The 14387-nt window shown below is 42.8% G+C and overlaps 1 protein-coding gene across 1 annotated transcript in view; it reads left to right on the forward strand.

The window, feature by feature from the left end:
- The window catches only part of cps1 (carbamoyl-phosphate synthase 1, mitochondrial), a gene marked incomplete at both ends in the record, with an annotated part of 108352 nt that overhangs the window by 6635 nt on the left and 87330 nt on the right, over nt 1-14387 (forward strand). Inside the window, 10 exons of the mRNA XM_083776007.1 lie at nt 135-227; nt 1165-1254; nt 2481-2609; nt 3993-4099; nt 6374-6515; nt 8991-9068; nt 10348-10443; nt 11977-12072; nt 12711-12900; nt 14170-14327. Of these exons, the coding sequence (XP_083632133.1) occupies nt 135-227; nt 1165-1254; nt 2481-2609; nt 3993-4099; nt 6374-6515; nt 8991-9068; nt 10348-10443; nt 11977-12072; nt 12711-12900; nt 14170-14327 (1179 nt within the window). The remainder of the gene's footprint in view (nt 1-134; nt 228-1164; nt 1255-2480; nt 2610-3992; nt 4100-6373; nt 6516-8990; nt 9069-10347; nt 10444-11976; nt 12073-12710; nt 12901-14169; nt 14328-14387) is intronic.

A 14387-nucleotide genomic window follows, 5' to 3' on the forward strand; every position in this document is an offset into this window, starting at 1 on the left:
AAAATGTTTAAATATGGAGATGAGAGGTTTCTGCTAGAGAGCAACAATATAATGCCTGAGCACTCGCTGACCAAAAGACTGATCATTGTGTTGCCTCTGCTGACTTGAACGGCTGCTTCCTGTTCTACCACCAGGGTACAATGTTGGGGAAGATAGAGTTCGACGGACAGCCTGTGGAGATGTGTGACCCCAACGATAAAAACCTAGTGGCCGAGGTGTCCACCAAGGTAAGGGCTGCTCACTATTATTAACATATGATACGGGTGAAACAGTTAATTTAATTCATAATTTAATAATCAATAATTGATCCCTATACTGGGCATTGTAGATAAAGATTTTCTCCAATGTGTGTGACACATTTTTGCAAAGGAGTATTAACTAGGGAAAAACAGCGTTTCTTGATTATTATATTAATCGAAAAGGTAATCAAGAGAATAATCGCTAAGAAAATTATCGATAGTTGCAGGCCTGATGTACAACACTAAACACTTTTTTAACTACTTAGTTCTGCCATGATTTATTTATTTTACTTTTATTTAACCAGGTGACTATGACCATGCAACATAACAACTAAAAGCCTTACTTTCTGTGGACGGATGAGGGACGATGATGAAACCCAAACAAACCACATCTTTCCCCAACACAGCTAGTTACTGAATGCTGAATTCTCTCATGGACTTAACTTTACTGTCCGTGTGGAGCTACAGTACGCAGCCTGCTGTATTTTAAGTTACCGCCATATGTGGGCCAACATTCTGTGTTGATACTCTCTATGTAACTTCTACCCCGGATTTGAACCCATTGACACATTTACCATTTATCCAATATAGCCTGCTTGCTTGCTCAGGTCAAAATTTGTGTCAGATCCTGTCTAGGTGAGACATGACCTTTGAGTTGACACAATCTAAATGTCTCAATTAGACACAAAATTCAACCACCCGAATTATATAATATATAATAATATATAATAATATTGTATACTACCACACACATTGGAAAATAAAAAAGTGTGAAGGGAGAGGTGCAACTATACATTTTTGTTAGTTACTGTGCTCTGTACTGTATTGTAGTATACTGTGCTCTAGTCTGTACTGTACTTTGATTATTTTTGAAAACATCTTTGAGAAATGACAGAGTTACCTTATCTCCATCGTCCCCATGTAGGAAACCAAAGTGTTTGGAAAAGGCAACCCTATCAAAGTTGTGGCTGTGGACTGCGGCATCAAACACAACATCATCCGGCTGCTGGTGAAGGTAAAAGAAGAGAAGTTTACAAAACAACAGTTGTGGTGGAAAGTACAATTTTGAGCTATTTGTATTTTTGAATTTTCCAATATCCAGTACTACTACTACTCTACATCGCAGAGGCAAATATTGTACTTTTACTCCACTACAATTATAAGAAAACTTTAGTTACTTATAGATTTAGATTATTATCATTACAAAACATACATTAGCCCTGTATACAGCCAGGCAGTAACAAACACGTTTTTTCCACCAGAATCACCTTTCTACCTGTCACCTGACCTCACACGGCCCACTGGGCCCACCCACCTTGAACAACAGCCAATCTCGCACATTGTTGCTGCTTTACACACAATTGCACTTTCCAGCTGCATTCTCACCAAGACACCAACAATAATCTATTCATCGCGCATTGCCAAGGTTTTATCCAGCACAACCCTTATTTTGAAGAGCCAAATATCCGTAACCGGATGTTACAATGACAAAATGCTGTGTGTGGGGTCTTGACCGGTTGTTGTTCTCTCGGTCGGTGGTGAAGAAACCTGACCACGAGTATCACAGCGCCTGCTGTCGGCCGTTGAAAAACCTTGTATTCACCAGAAACGACCATTGAAAGCAGCACATAGAGTGGATGCCACTGTCCCACTTTGATTGTTCTGGGAATGAGAGGCAGTTAACGATTCGATCTGATCAAAACATGGATTAAAGAATATAAACCCCGGAAAACGTAGGCTACGGTTCTGGCAGGCTTCTTAATAGATAATAACAAATTATTTTTATTATTATTATCTTTTTGGAGGTGCCCCAGGTCCCATATGGTAGATATGCGGACAAAAAGAAAGAAGAAAAAATAAAAACAATTGCCCTCGGCAGATTAATCTGACTCTGACCCCGCTTGGTTGTGATTTGATTTTGCTGCCCCAGAAGTCGTGGGCCACCAATCAACAGTATGCAAACAGGTTTTTGTGTCAGGGACCCCCAGCTCGATGGCCTTGTGGTTAGAGTGTCCTCCCTGAGACTGGGAGGTTGGGGTTCAATCCCCAGCCTGGTCATACCAAAGACGATTAAAAATGGGACCCAATGCCTCGCTTATTGGCACTCAGCATCAATGGTCTGATTCCTATACCGTAAATACGAAAGGACAGCGTCAGAGCGTAAATGCAGCCTATTTTGCAGCAATTTCAAATCCGCCATCTTTCTATTCTTTCTCTGTGTGTGTGTGTGTGTGTGTGTAGCGGGGTGCAGAGGTACACCTGGTGCCGTGGGATCAGGATCTGATCAATCTGGAATACGATGGACTGTTCATCTCCAACGGACCTGGAAACCCTGCTCTGGCTCAAACTCTGATCGACAACGTCCGCAAGGTACTGGAACACACCCGAACAATATAATTATAAACCCTGTACTGTATGTATACAAGGTACTGGAACTGACCTCTTTTAAATAAGAGGTCAATTTACAACGCATCTTTTGTAAGTTGAGGTCCCGGGGCTGACACCAAATGTATCTTTTGCATCTTGACCTGAAAAGTTGGAGAACCCCTGCCCCAGGGGTCTGTACTTGGTCCCCTTCTTCTTTCCCTCTAGTCTACACCAAATCCCCTCTGATCTGATCTACTAGCTTGTGTTGAAAGCTTGTAGAGCTTGTAGACCAGGGGTCCTCAACTAGTAATGCTGAAGGTCCACAATTCTTTTTTTAATAAGACCATGGTCCAGTCTAAATATAATTGCGGGTCGCGGGCCACGTGGGCCCCATGGGGTGGGGCTGCCCCCCTCGCCCCCCACCCCTAGAAACAACTATGCCTGTTTAGTACAGTCAAACCAAGCTTATACAAACCGGGTCCCATCCCAACCAATCAATACTGGGGTGGCAGAGTTGACAAATATTCATTATTAAAAAAAAAATCAAATTTTGTTCATTCAACTGAATGTGTTCTAGTGAGCCAGTCAGCGCAACATTGGCATCATGACATTACTCGGCATTGAGCGAATACAACGGATAATTCAACTCGCGGTTGCAGTGAACGTTTTTCTTCTTTATTCTTTTTTTCTTTCATATTCTTTTGTGGCTTTCGCCTTTTTATTTTATATTTTTTATGGAGGGACAGACAGTAGGCTGACAGAAAATGGGGAGAGAGATGGGGGAGTGACATGCAGTAAAAGCCATCAGGATCAGGAGTCGAACCCGCGGCACACGGCCAGACTGGATTACCAGCCAAGGTGCCTGGACCGCTGATCCACGGCCCAGGCCTCTTCTCTTTATTCTATAATTTCTCCAGGGTCCACAGAGAGGTGTGCCGCGGTCCACGGTCCGCCTGTTGAGGACCACTGTTGTAGACCTTACCCCTGTGGTTCTCAACCTTTCCAGGTGGTGACCCCCCGTAAAATGTAATATTTGAACTGGGGACCCCCCCACCCTGACTGGGGACCCCCCACCCTGACAAACACTCGCAATTGAATTGAGACATTACATTTGGTTTGACTCTTGAAAAATATTGTGAAAATAGGTGAAAAAAGAAGAAAAAAATATTTTTTCTTATATTATTTGGCCAATGTTAGACCAGTTTTTATAGTATAGTTTAGTTTGTTGTTGGACATTAAATAGGTCTTAAAAGTCCTTAAATTGTCACCTTACTGTCATTTGGAGACCCCTCAAAATCACGTGGGGACCCGCATGGGGGTCCAGACCCACGGTTGAAAACCCCTACCCTACCCAACGTGTGTGTGCGTGTGCGTGCTGGTGTGTAGGTGCTTGAGAGTGACCGTCCCCAGCCTGTGTTCGGCATCTGTATGGGAAACCAGATCACTGCTCTGGCTGCAGGAGCCAAGTCCTACAAACTGCCCATGGGCAACAGGTACGTTTTATTGCTTTAAATTCTTATCTTTTATCGTTTTTTCCTAATAAAGTTGTCCTTTTAGATGTTCTCTTCCCTGGCCCCTACACATGTAAAGCGTCTTTGAGTACTCGCACTATATAAATCATAGATATCAATGAGCATCGTGACCTGTCACAGACCTGTGCAGAAAAAGTTCAGTCAGGAAACCTCAGTGCAGTTGCTGCTATTCTTGAGTTGTCCTGACTAAATTATTATTATTCAGCCCTCCCTCCCTCCCTCAAACCAGCCTGGTAATATAAAGACTGCTTAGACACCCAAGTGTTAACAGACATCATATTGTGTCTGTTGGGTGGAAACCTCATTTGTCCAAAACTGTTACTCCGATACACACACACACACACACACACACACACACACACACACACACACACACACACACACACACACACACACACACACACTCTCCAACAGTTATTTTTACACTACATTTAATTTATAAACAAGGACAGTATATCATGACTCAAGTCATATTTCCCAAAACAATGCAGCCATAGCATTGGAGACATGTCAGTCTTTGTGAGATCAGCAATATATGCAGTGCCAGTGGTACATGGACATGCTACATATGTCCGTCGCCATCTGCTGGCTGAAAGCGGTAACTTGTTTCACATCAGAGAACACACACACACACACACACACACACACACACACACACACACACACACACACACACACACGCACTAGGGCTGCAACTAACGATTAATTTAATAATCGATTTATCGGCCGATTATTTAAACGATGAATCGATTAATCGGATTATGGCACCTTTTTGCAATTACTTAAAAAAAAAAAAATTAGCTTCAAGTTATTTTAGGCATGTTGTAACTAACAATAAAGACAATAAAAATGAATACTGAATGAATACTTAATATTTTACCCCCTTTTTTATCCAATTTGATTTCATTGCCATTCCTACTTGTAATGATACTGTAATCTGTAATGTTGACCGTGTATAGCTGACTGACTTTCTTTCCATTTCTATCTCTGGGACCCCAATTTATATTTTTTTATTTCTATTGTAAAATCAATTTTGAGAGTCCATTTGGTTCCATTTTTGCACTCTCTGTTACAGACCCTTTAGGGTCCACTTGGTTTACTTCCTAACTATCTATAATGTAGCTGGAACTCCCACTATGAGAACCACTGTCCTACACAGTCTGTGTGGACACGCACGCACGCACGCACGCTCACAGCCACACACACACACACACACACACACACACACACACACACACACACACACACACACACACACACACACACACAGTATGCACACAAGTTACAAGTAGCATGCTAGCTGATAGGGGAAACCGTTCTTATTTAGCAGCCATATTGGCATGTTCTCTAGGGTCTAGGCTCTAGTATCACATATTGCCAAAGTTAAACAGCACTGAATAAATCATTGTTAAGCAAAAACGTTCACGGAGATTCTGCTTTTGCCTTGTGCTCACTTCAATGCGCTGCTGAGATTACACACAGGTGGAACAAATTTGAGGAGCTAACGATCGTTAGCAAGCTACACTGCTAGTGCTCGTCGTAGCCAGCCTGCAAACTCACAGATTCAGACATTGGGGAGCATTTTTTGTCATAAGACAAACAAATATGGACAGTGGCCGTGCTCACAAATGCCGTGTTTTGGGACCTGTTTGGGGCATTTTGAAACCGGTTGATGAGTTTGCAGATCAGCTGTTTTGAGCGCATCGCAGCCATAGAGCCACTTGCTTGGCTGACGCTCTCCTTCTCTGTGTGTGTGTGTGTGTGTGTGTGTGTGTGTGACTGTGTGTGGGAGACTGAAGTTGGGAGAGAGAGGGGTAGATGCGGAGCGCTCTGGTCACGTTCAAGACAATCTTGTGTTGTGTTTATACCGACCCGTTGCATATTGTTCGTTCAGCCTAGTGCCGTTACTGAACGGTAAAAAGAAAGCAGCTTTACGTTACATTTTAATGTTGGAAAACACCCGCGATAAAAATCGATAAGATAATTTGTTGGCAACGAATTTAATTATCGATTTTTATCGATTTAATCGATTCGTTGTTGCAGCCTTAACACGCACACGCACACACACACACACACACACACACAGTTTTGTTCATTCTTGTCATTAAAAACAATAATTAAAGGGAAACTTAACCCTTTTTGCAAAATAATTGATGTTTGGGTGAAATGTCCCTTTTAATTGAATCGATTAAATCACATAATAAAGTGTGTGTGTAATTGTGTATTGCCCCCCAGAGGGCAGAACCAGCCGGTGCTGAACGTGATGACGGGCCAGGCTTTCATCACGGCGCAGAACCACGGCTATGGCATCGACAGCACGTCTCTGCCGCCGGGCTGGAGCCCGCTGTTCGTCAACGCCAACGACGGCACCAATGAGGTTAGTTCTCAAAGGGGGGTCCGGGGACCTTCCCTGGGGTACTTGAGGGGGTTCCATGGGGTCTCCCAGACCAAAAGTAGTTACTATGGTGTCACAATTGTTTTTTTTACCACTTTAACCCTATCTGGTATGTTCAAAACATCTTGAAAATGTTTAAATCTTTTGTAAACATTTTAACATTACTCTTGTATCGGGGTCCAAGCCACAAAATGTTTTCAGATGGTTGTCCGTGGCCAAACACATAAACACACCGTGGCCAAACGCCGTGACCCCACCAGACCCCCCCCCCCCCCCCCCCCCCCCCCCCCCCCGCGCGCGCGGTGTGGTGGGCGCTATGAGACTCATCAAGTGCCATAGCTGGGCGCTATGATTTAATGGATTAAATAACCCTGGGTGTTCAGGGTGTTAACCACTGAAGCCGTTATTTTTTATTATCATTTTTGTTTAGCTTTAAAGTTTTTATTAAGCATAGAAGAGGGGTATAGGCCCAGGCCGTGGCGTAACGGTCTGGGCACCGGACTGGTGATCCAGTCGCGGTGTGCCGCGGGTTCGACTCCCGGACCCGACACGGCCTTTACCGCATGTCATCCCCCCATCTCTCTCCCGTTTCCTGTCAGCCTACTGTCTGTCCCTTAAAAAAAAAATCAATAAAAAAGGCGTAAGCCGCAAAAAAAAAAAAAAAAAAAAGAAGAGGGGTATGGACAGGAAAAAATGCAGTACATTATGTTGCTTCTTTTTCTATTTTTTACATACAAAACAGAGAACAGACAGGAAACAGGACAGTTCTGCTACTACATGGACAGAATTGTTTTTGAGTTTATTTGGGTGGTCACAAAACTGAAACTGAAACAAAACAAAAACTAGACTAAACAGAACAAAACGAAAGACAAGACGAAAACAACCCCCCACCCTCCCACTTGGAACTTTGACACCTTCTTCTTTCACCGTATAGGTTTATTTTTAAATAGAGTAAATAGTAGTAATAGCCAGCAAGGATTTCATGAGCATAAGAGAAGAGAAGAGAGGATAGATATGAGAAGTAGAAAAGAGAGAAAGATAGACGGAAGTGAATGGTGAGATAAGGATAAGGAATGAGGTTGGTGTGCGGAGTAGGAGGGGAACATCATGGTTTATAACCATTGGTCTATGGGGTGTTCAGAAGACTCAGGAATAACATGGTATCTTTCAGCCAATGGTCTGATTTAGGGGGGAGTGAAGATTTCCAATCTAGGAGGATTCTCCTTCGAGCGAGTAATGATAGAAAGGCTATACAGTTATGAACCTTTTTGTTACACTTAATATTTTTTGGAAGTACACATATACTAAACATTTCTGATAAGGATCGAAATATAGCAGTCCCGTATTGTATTAATTGAGAGCATGACCAAAACATGTGTTAAGTTAGCTGGGGATATGTGGCATCTATCATACTTGTCGTCAACACTGGTATACATTCTAGCTAGTTTAGCTTTGCAGTAATGAGAGCGGTGCAGAACTTTAAGTTGAATTAAGTTTAGCCTGGAACATGAGGTACTACTATTTACCTGAGTGAGGGCGTTACTCCACGTCTCATCCGTTATGATTTCACCTTTTACTTGCAACGGAGCATCTAAGATGGATTCAGTTCCAGATTTGGGAGAGATGTTAGGAAAAGAAGGATTGTGTGATTGGGCTAAGTGACGGATCTGGAAATGTCTGAACAAATGGGTTAGGTAGATTGAATTTGGATGACAGTTCCCTGAAGTTAGCAAAAATACCGTTGACATAAAGATCCTCCAGTCCTGATCTAGACCACAGAGAGTAAGTTGGGTCTGAACAGGTGCGGGGGTGAACAGGTGGTTATTACGTATCGGGCTATAGGGAGAAAGTTCTCTGAGGTTGAATGAGGATCTGAATTGGGACCATATTTTCAAGGTGTTCCTAACAATAGGGTTGGAGGTATAGCGGTTCTGGCCTGGGAAATGGGAAGGTTGGATGTAATAAGAGCCAATAGAGATGTGCTCAAGCATGAACTGGCTTCATTTTGGCACCAGTCCAAATCAGGATTGTGAACCCAACTGACCAACTCAGATATATTAGCAGCCCAGTAATAGTACTTAAAGTTGAAGCCGTTATTTTTGTTGTACAACAATATTGTTGCACAAAAACAGCCGATCTACAAGGTCACAGTGCTGAGCTTTGTAGATTTACATTTTTGTTTGTATTCGATTAAATCAATTAGTCTAAATTAAATCAATTTAGATCTTGTGTAACTTGTACGTCTTTATACCATTCAATCTGGGAGCAACCTCTGTGTTTCATTAGTTGTTGCAATATATATATATATATATGTATGTATTTTATTTAAATTTTTAATAAGAATTGGAAGGTTTTCAGAAATCTTAGGTTAGGTTTTAGAAGGCTTTTCTGTTGCAAGTGCAACCCTAATGGAAATTACCGTTTATTTTCTTATTGGTTTCCTTTGTGTTGTTGCAGGGCATAATGCACAGCAGTAAGCCAATCTTCACTGCCCAGTTCCACCCCGAGGCTAAAGGAGGTCCAACAGACACAGAGGTGAAGTAGTGAACTTCTTCAGACCGCTCACACACACATCCGACTATCTGTCAGCATCAAGCCCTTCTAAGCTACGTGTTGATCTTTAAGGGCTTGATAATAGAAATTATTATCAAGCGTTTGCGTTTTTTCGTAAATGAATGCCTTACTTGATCATAAAAGTAGCAAGCTCAAAACGCTGCACGGGGTGTCGTGTTTTGAGCTTGTCAATCTGCTACTTTTGAATTTGAATCCTGAAAAGTAACAATTTTAGACGTATGCGGTTTCCACCCACCATAGACATATACTTTGTTGTGCACCGAGAGCAGAACTCAAGCACACAACGTTTTGTGAGCTTGAAGATCTTTCTAATTTAGCTTGTAGAATTCTTCCCAATGCACAAGAGAATAGTTGTACAGAATATAACCTGTTATCACGGATAACTTTCTTAAAGGCTCTCTAGGCAGTGTGAACTTTCTTTCATTGGAATACCGGTACATTTCATTGAAATAAAAAATGCTGGTAACCTTTGTAATCCCATGTCTAATGCATTAGAAACATAGCGGGAAGCGAACGCAGCTCGTAAATGGCAATAACAACAATTAGAATAAATTACATACTTTTTTAAGGTTTTCTTTTTAAAGTTCTCTTTTTTGTGTTTTTTTAAGATTTAATTTTTAAGTTAAGTTTTTTGAAGTTAAGTGTTTTTAAAGTTTTTTTAAGTTAAGTTTTTTTGTGTTTTTTTAAGATTTTATTTTTAAGTTAAGTTTTTTGAAGTTAAGTGTTTTTAAAGTTTTTTTTTTGAAGTTAAGTTTTTTTGAAGTTAAGTTTTTTTAAGTTAAGTTGTGTGTGTGTGTGTGTGTGTGTGTGTGTGAGTGAGTGCGTGCGTGTGTGTGTTTTGTGTGATACAGCTGCGCCCTCTGGTGGCGGGCGGGTGGTGTAACAGCGGGACAGACAGACAGACACACACACACACACAGACACACACACAGACATGATCTGCAGGGTCTCATAGTTAGTGCTCATTGCATTCGCAATAAGACTTGCACCCTACTCGGTGCAACTCAGGAATGCGTCATCTTCTTTTTCTTTTATATTGTCTCTGTCGGCCAGAAACCTTATCTCCATATATACGTAACTTTTAGTTTTTTACTCTTTACATAAATTAATGCCTTAGTTGATCATACTACAGTGTCGCACAAAAGCATCGAGCTAGAGCTTGTAGCTTGTAGATCCACATGCTCATACATACAAGCTTGTACATCTGCTATTTTTGAAACCTTTTTTTTGTCTCCTGCAGTTTCTCTTTGATGTCTTCCTGTCCCTGATCCGAAACAAGGATGCCAACATAGAATCAGTGATGCCCAAGAAGCCATACGTTCCTCCCAGAGCTAAGGTGGGTCACGTCGCAGCATCACAGCTCAGTAGTGTGCTCCGTTCACCCACCCATACTAGGGATGTCCCGATACATTTTATTTGGCTCCCAATCCGATTCTGATCATTTGATTTTGAGTATCTGCCGATACCGATTTTTCCAGATTTTTAATATTAATTTAAAACTTATTCCATATCACAATATAATATTTAATATTTATACTAGGGATGTCCCGGTGACGTTTGTTTTGCTCCCAATCCGATTCTGAAAATGAAAATGACGTGATCAGCCCCGATTTAACGTGATCGGATCGGGACCACCCTACTGTGTACAGCATGACCACACTCCAATGCAGGCTTAATTGTCTCCACCAGGCCGAAGGCATGGGCAGAGAGTATGTTCTAAAACGGTTAGTCTCAATACTTGATTCTGATTGGCTGTGTACCGTCACGTGACCGTTTTCATTTCATTGATAACCCACACCTTCAATCACTTTATATAATTCCTAGCCGATTCCGCATCTCTGTAGCTGTACTGGGGAAGGGGAGCGCTTGATTGCCTTACAAACCCATGCCGTGCGGGCGTCTAAGCACATATGACTGTGAATGTGTGGCTCCAGGCGGCCCCGTAAAGACATCAAGCGCTATTCTCCCGTCACATAGCCTACTTGCCGAGCAAAACAAGGAAGTGATGTGGCTCGCCCATTGTAAAATACCCGATAACCTGAGACCTCTCGTGGCTTATTGCTTCATTTTGCACTCCGTCTGTGTGTGTGTCCGTCCGCCCGTCTGTGTACAGCTGATCTCCGGCACCGTTAACCCGGTCGATGCCAAATTTTGCACACACTCCCTGGATTCCAACGATTCCAGAACGGCCTGTTATAGCGCCACCAGGAGGCCGACTTTTGAAAAACACTTTTTTTATATTACTCCTCCAGATTCTGTCCAAAAATCCTGCAAATCGTTACACACTATCTCTATAGTCAAGTGTTCAAGACGGATCTGTCCGATATTTCATATCCCATCCTAATTGGCTAATATTGGCTTTCAAAGTTTGCAGGATTGGCCCGTTTTGAACAAAAAGCCTCAAATCATGAACACAGCGTGCAATTTACGTGAACTATTTCACAGACTTTCCTACTAGGCTGAGGAATATATCCCACCCATTTCACATTGGCCTGTTATAGCGCCACCAACAGGTGGATTTTTGCAAAACACATTTTTGGAACAAAATGCCCGAAATCATCCAATTGCCATCCAAGGCGTAAGAAGAAATGATCACATTGGCCTATTATAGGGGGCACTTTATCTAGTTTCCTCTACTATTATGACAACAAATGTTGGCCGAAAACTAAATAAAACTTAAGCTATGATGATGACTTAAACTAAGGCTAAATTTCATCAACAAAGAAAAACTAGACTAAAATGTTAAAGGGATCCAGTAGAACTAAAAGACAAGTCATTTTATTTTTGGTTCTGCTCGGTTGTTGCACTCTGAAAGTGTGCGTGTGTGTGTGTGTGTGTGTGTGTGTGTGTGTGCCTGCCTGGCGTGTAGGTGTCTAAGGTGCTGGTGCTGGGGTCCGGAGGGCTGTCCATTGGCCAGGCTGGGGAGTTTGACTACTCTGGATCTCAGGCTGTCAAAGCCATGAAGGTGAGCGGGAAAAGAAGGTCTCTCTGCAATACTTTAACAGATAGGTCATTATATCCTCTAGTTTCAACGTGCAGATTATTATTTTTTTCTTTTTGGCTTTCACCTTTATTTTATATTTTCTTATGGAGGGACAGACAGTAGGCTGACAGGAAATGGGGGGGAAGACATGCAGTAAAGGCCGTCGGGATCGGGAGTCGAACCCGCGGCACACTGCCAGACTGGATTACCAGCCAAGGTGCCTGGACCATTGAGCCATGGCCCAGGCCGCAGATTATTGTTTTGATATCATATTGCATGGGTCTCCAACAGGGAGTCCAGGATCTACTACAGGGGAGCCTCCTTTCTTTTTCTTTTCATTTTTTCATTTTTTTTACGTTAACCACTTGTGCCCTAGTATACCGACTTTATTACTCGCTGCGACTCTTGTGAACTGAGCGGTGCAGGCTGCTCAGCAACACCGTTGGCTGGCTGCAGTTAGTTATAGTGCTCAGGGTGGACAGACAGACAGACAAGCAAGCAGACAGACAGACAGACATACAGACAGACACGGCAAGTCATTGGAGCGGTTAGGCACTGCTCAAAATAGTCTAAAAAGTTAGACTATGGAAATAAGATATTTCTGCCCAAACGTGTTGCAGGAGGAGAACGTGCAGACGGTCCTGATGAACCCCAACATCGCCTCGGTGCAGACCAACGAGGTGGGCACCAAGCAGGCCGACTCCGTCTACTTCCTGCCCGTCACGCCACAGTTCGTCACCGAGGTCATCAAGACGGAGCGTCCGGACGGTATCCTGCTTTCCATGGGGGGGCAGACGGCACTCAACTGTGGTGAGGAGGACGGGGTTTCACCCGTTTCTGTGTCCAGAGAATGTGGGGTTTGTCTTTTCAACTGTGGTGAGGACGACGGGGTTTCACCCTTTTCTGTGTCCAGAGAATGTGGGGTTTGTCTTTTCAACTCTGTGACCATGAGTTTGTTTTTACCAACATGCTCACCCCCCAACTCGTCACATGGGGCAGTGGATCTTTTTTCATGGCAATTAATGTATGTGGCCACGGACCTCCATCAGAAAGGATTTTAGGACCGCAACGCTGGCCTAGTGGTCCGGGCACATGGATTCAAGTTCTCATTCCACAGAAGCCAGCATGTCCTTTATGGAAGTATGTTGTACAATGTACAGCGATAATAGCCACTCTACAAGCATTGAGAGTTTGTAGTTTGGCTATTTTGGTTATTATTTTAAGATTAGAGCATTTAAAGTGGTCAAACTAGCAATATATTCAGATGCATCTTCCATAAAACCCTAATGGTTGGCAGTATGTAGAAAAGTTGGTTACAAAGTTACAAACACAGTAGCCCCAATTGAAATCTGATGTTTTGCCATGCAAACTTTTAATTAATAATACATCCAATTCGGCCCAGGCCGTAGCGTAACGGTCTGGGCACCGGACTGGTGATCCAGTCGCGGTGTGCCGCGGGTTCGACTCCCGGACCCGACACGGCCTTTACCGCATGTCATCCCCCCATCTCTCTCCCGTTTCCTGTCAGCCTACTTTCTATCCCTTAAAAAATCAATAAAGGCGTAAGCCGCAAAAAAATATCTTAAAAAAAATAAAATAATAATACATCCAATTCATATAGCGCTTCTCTTGGTACTCAAAGTCGCTTTACACAACTGAACAAATAAAATAAACTACTTTATTGAGACAATATCTAGTTAAATGGCAAAAAACTACACAAAGAAAAACATTAAAATTAAAAGACAGAAAGGGCGATTTGAATTAAGCTGGGAAAGCAGGTCTTTTGTAATGTATTCTGTGTTTGACTGGCAGCCAGCAGCTTTTCGCTGCATGTTGAAATTTCAGCAGCGGGAGGGCTACAAGAAGTTTTTGCAGCCCTATCTTCCAGTATTGTACTTTTTCAATTATTTACCCAGGGTAGTAGCTGAGCACAAGTGCTCATTTTTAGCATTTTTAGGTACTGTATGTTGGTGTCTTGTTCCTGTACCTGTCTGTCCGGCGGTTGAGCTGTTCCTCACGTGTGTGTGTGTGTGTGTGTGTGTGTGCGTGTGTGCGTGCGTGTGCGTGTGCTGTGTCCAGGGGTTGAGCTGTTTCAGAGCGGCGTCCTGCAGAAGTACGGGGTCAAGGTGCTGGGCACCCCCGTGGAATCCATCATGGCCACCGAGGACAGACAGCTGTTTGCTGACAAACTAAATGAGATTAATGAGAAGATTGCACCCAGCTTTGCTGTCAAATCGGTATGATCCAAAATCTGATATACTGGCCTCTTTTCTTTTTTTTCTTTGCTTTATTTTAGG

This window comes from Protomyctophum parallelum, assembly GCF_964188405.1.
Source record: "Protomyctophum parallelum genome assembly, chromosome: 11".
In the NCBI taxonomy this organism is placed as follows: domain Eukaryota; kingdom Metazoa; phylum Chordata; class Actinopteri; order Myctophiformes; family Myctophidae; genus Protomyctophum; species Protomyctophum parallelum.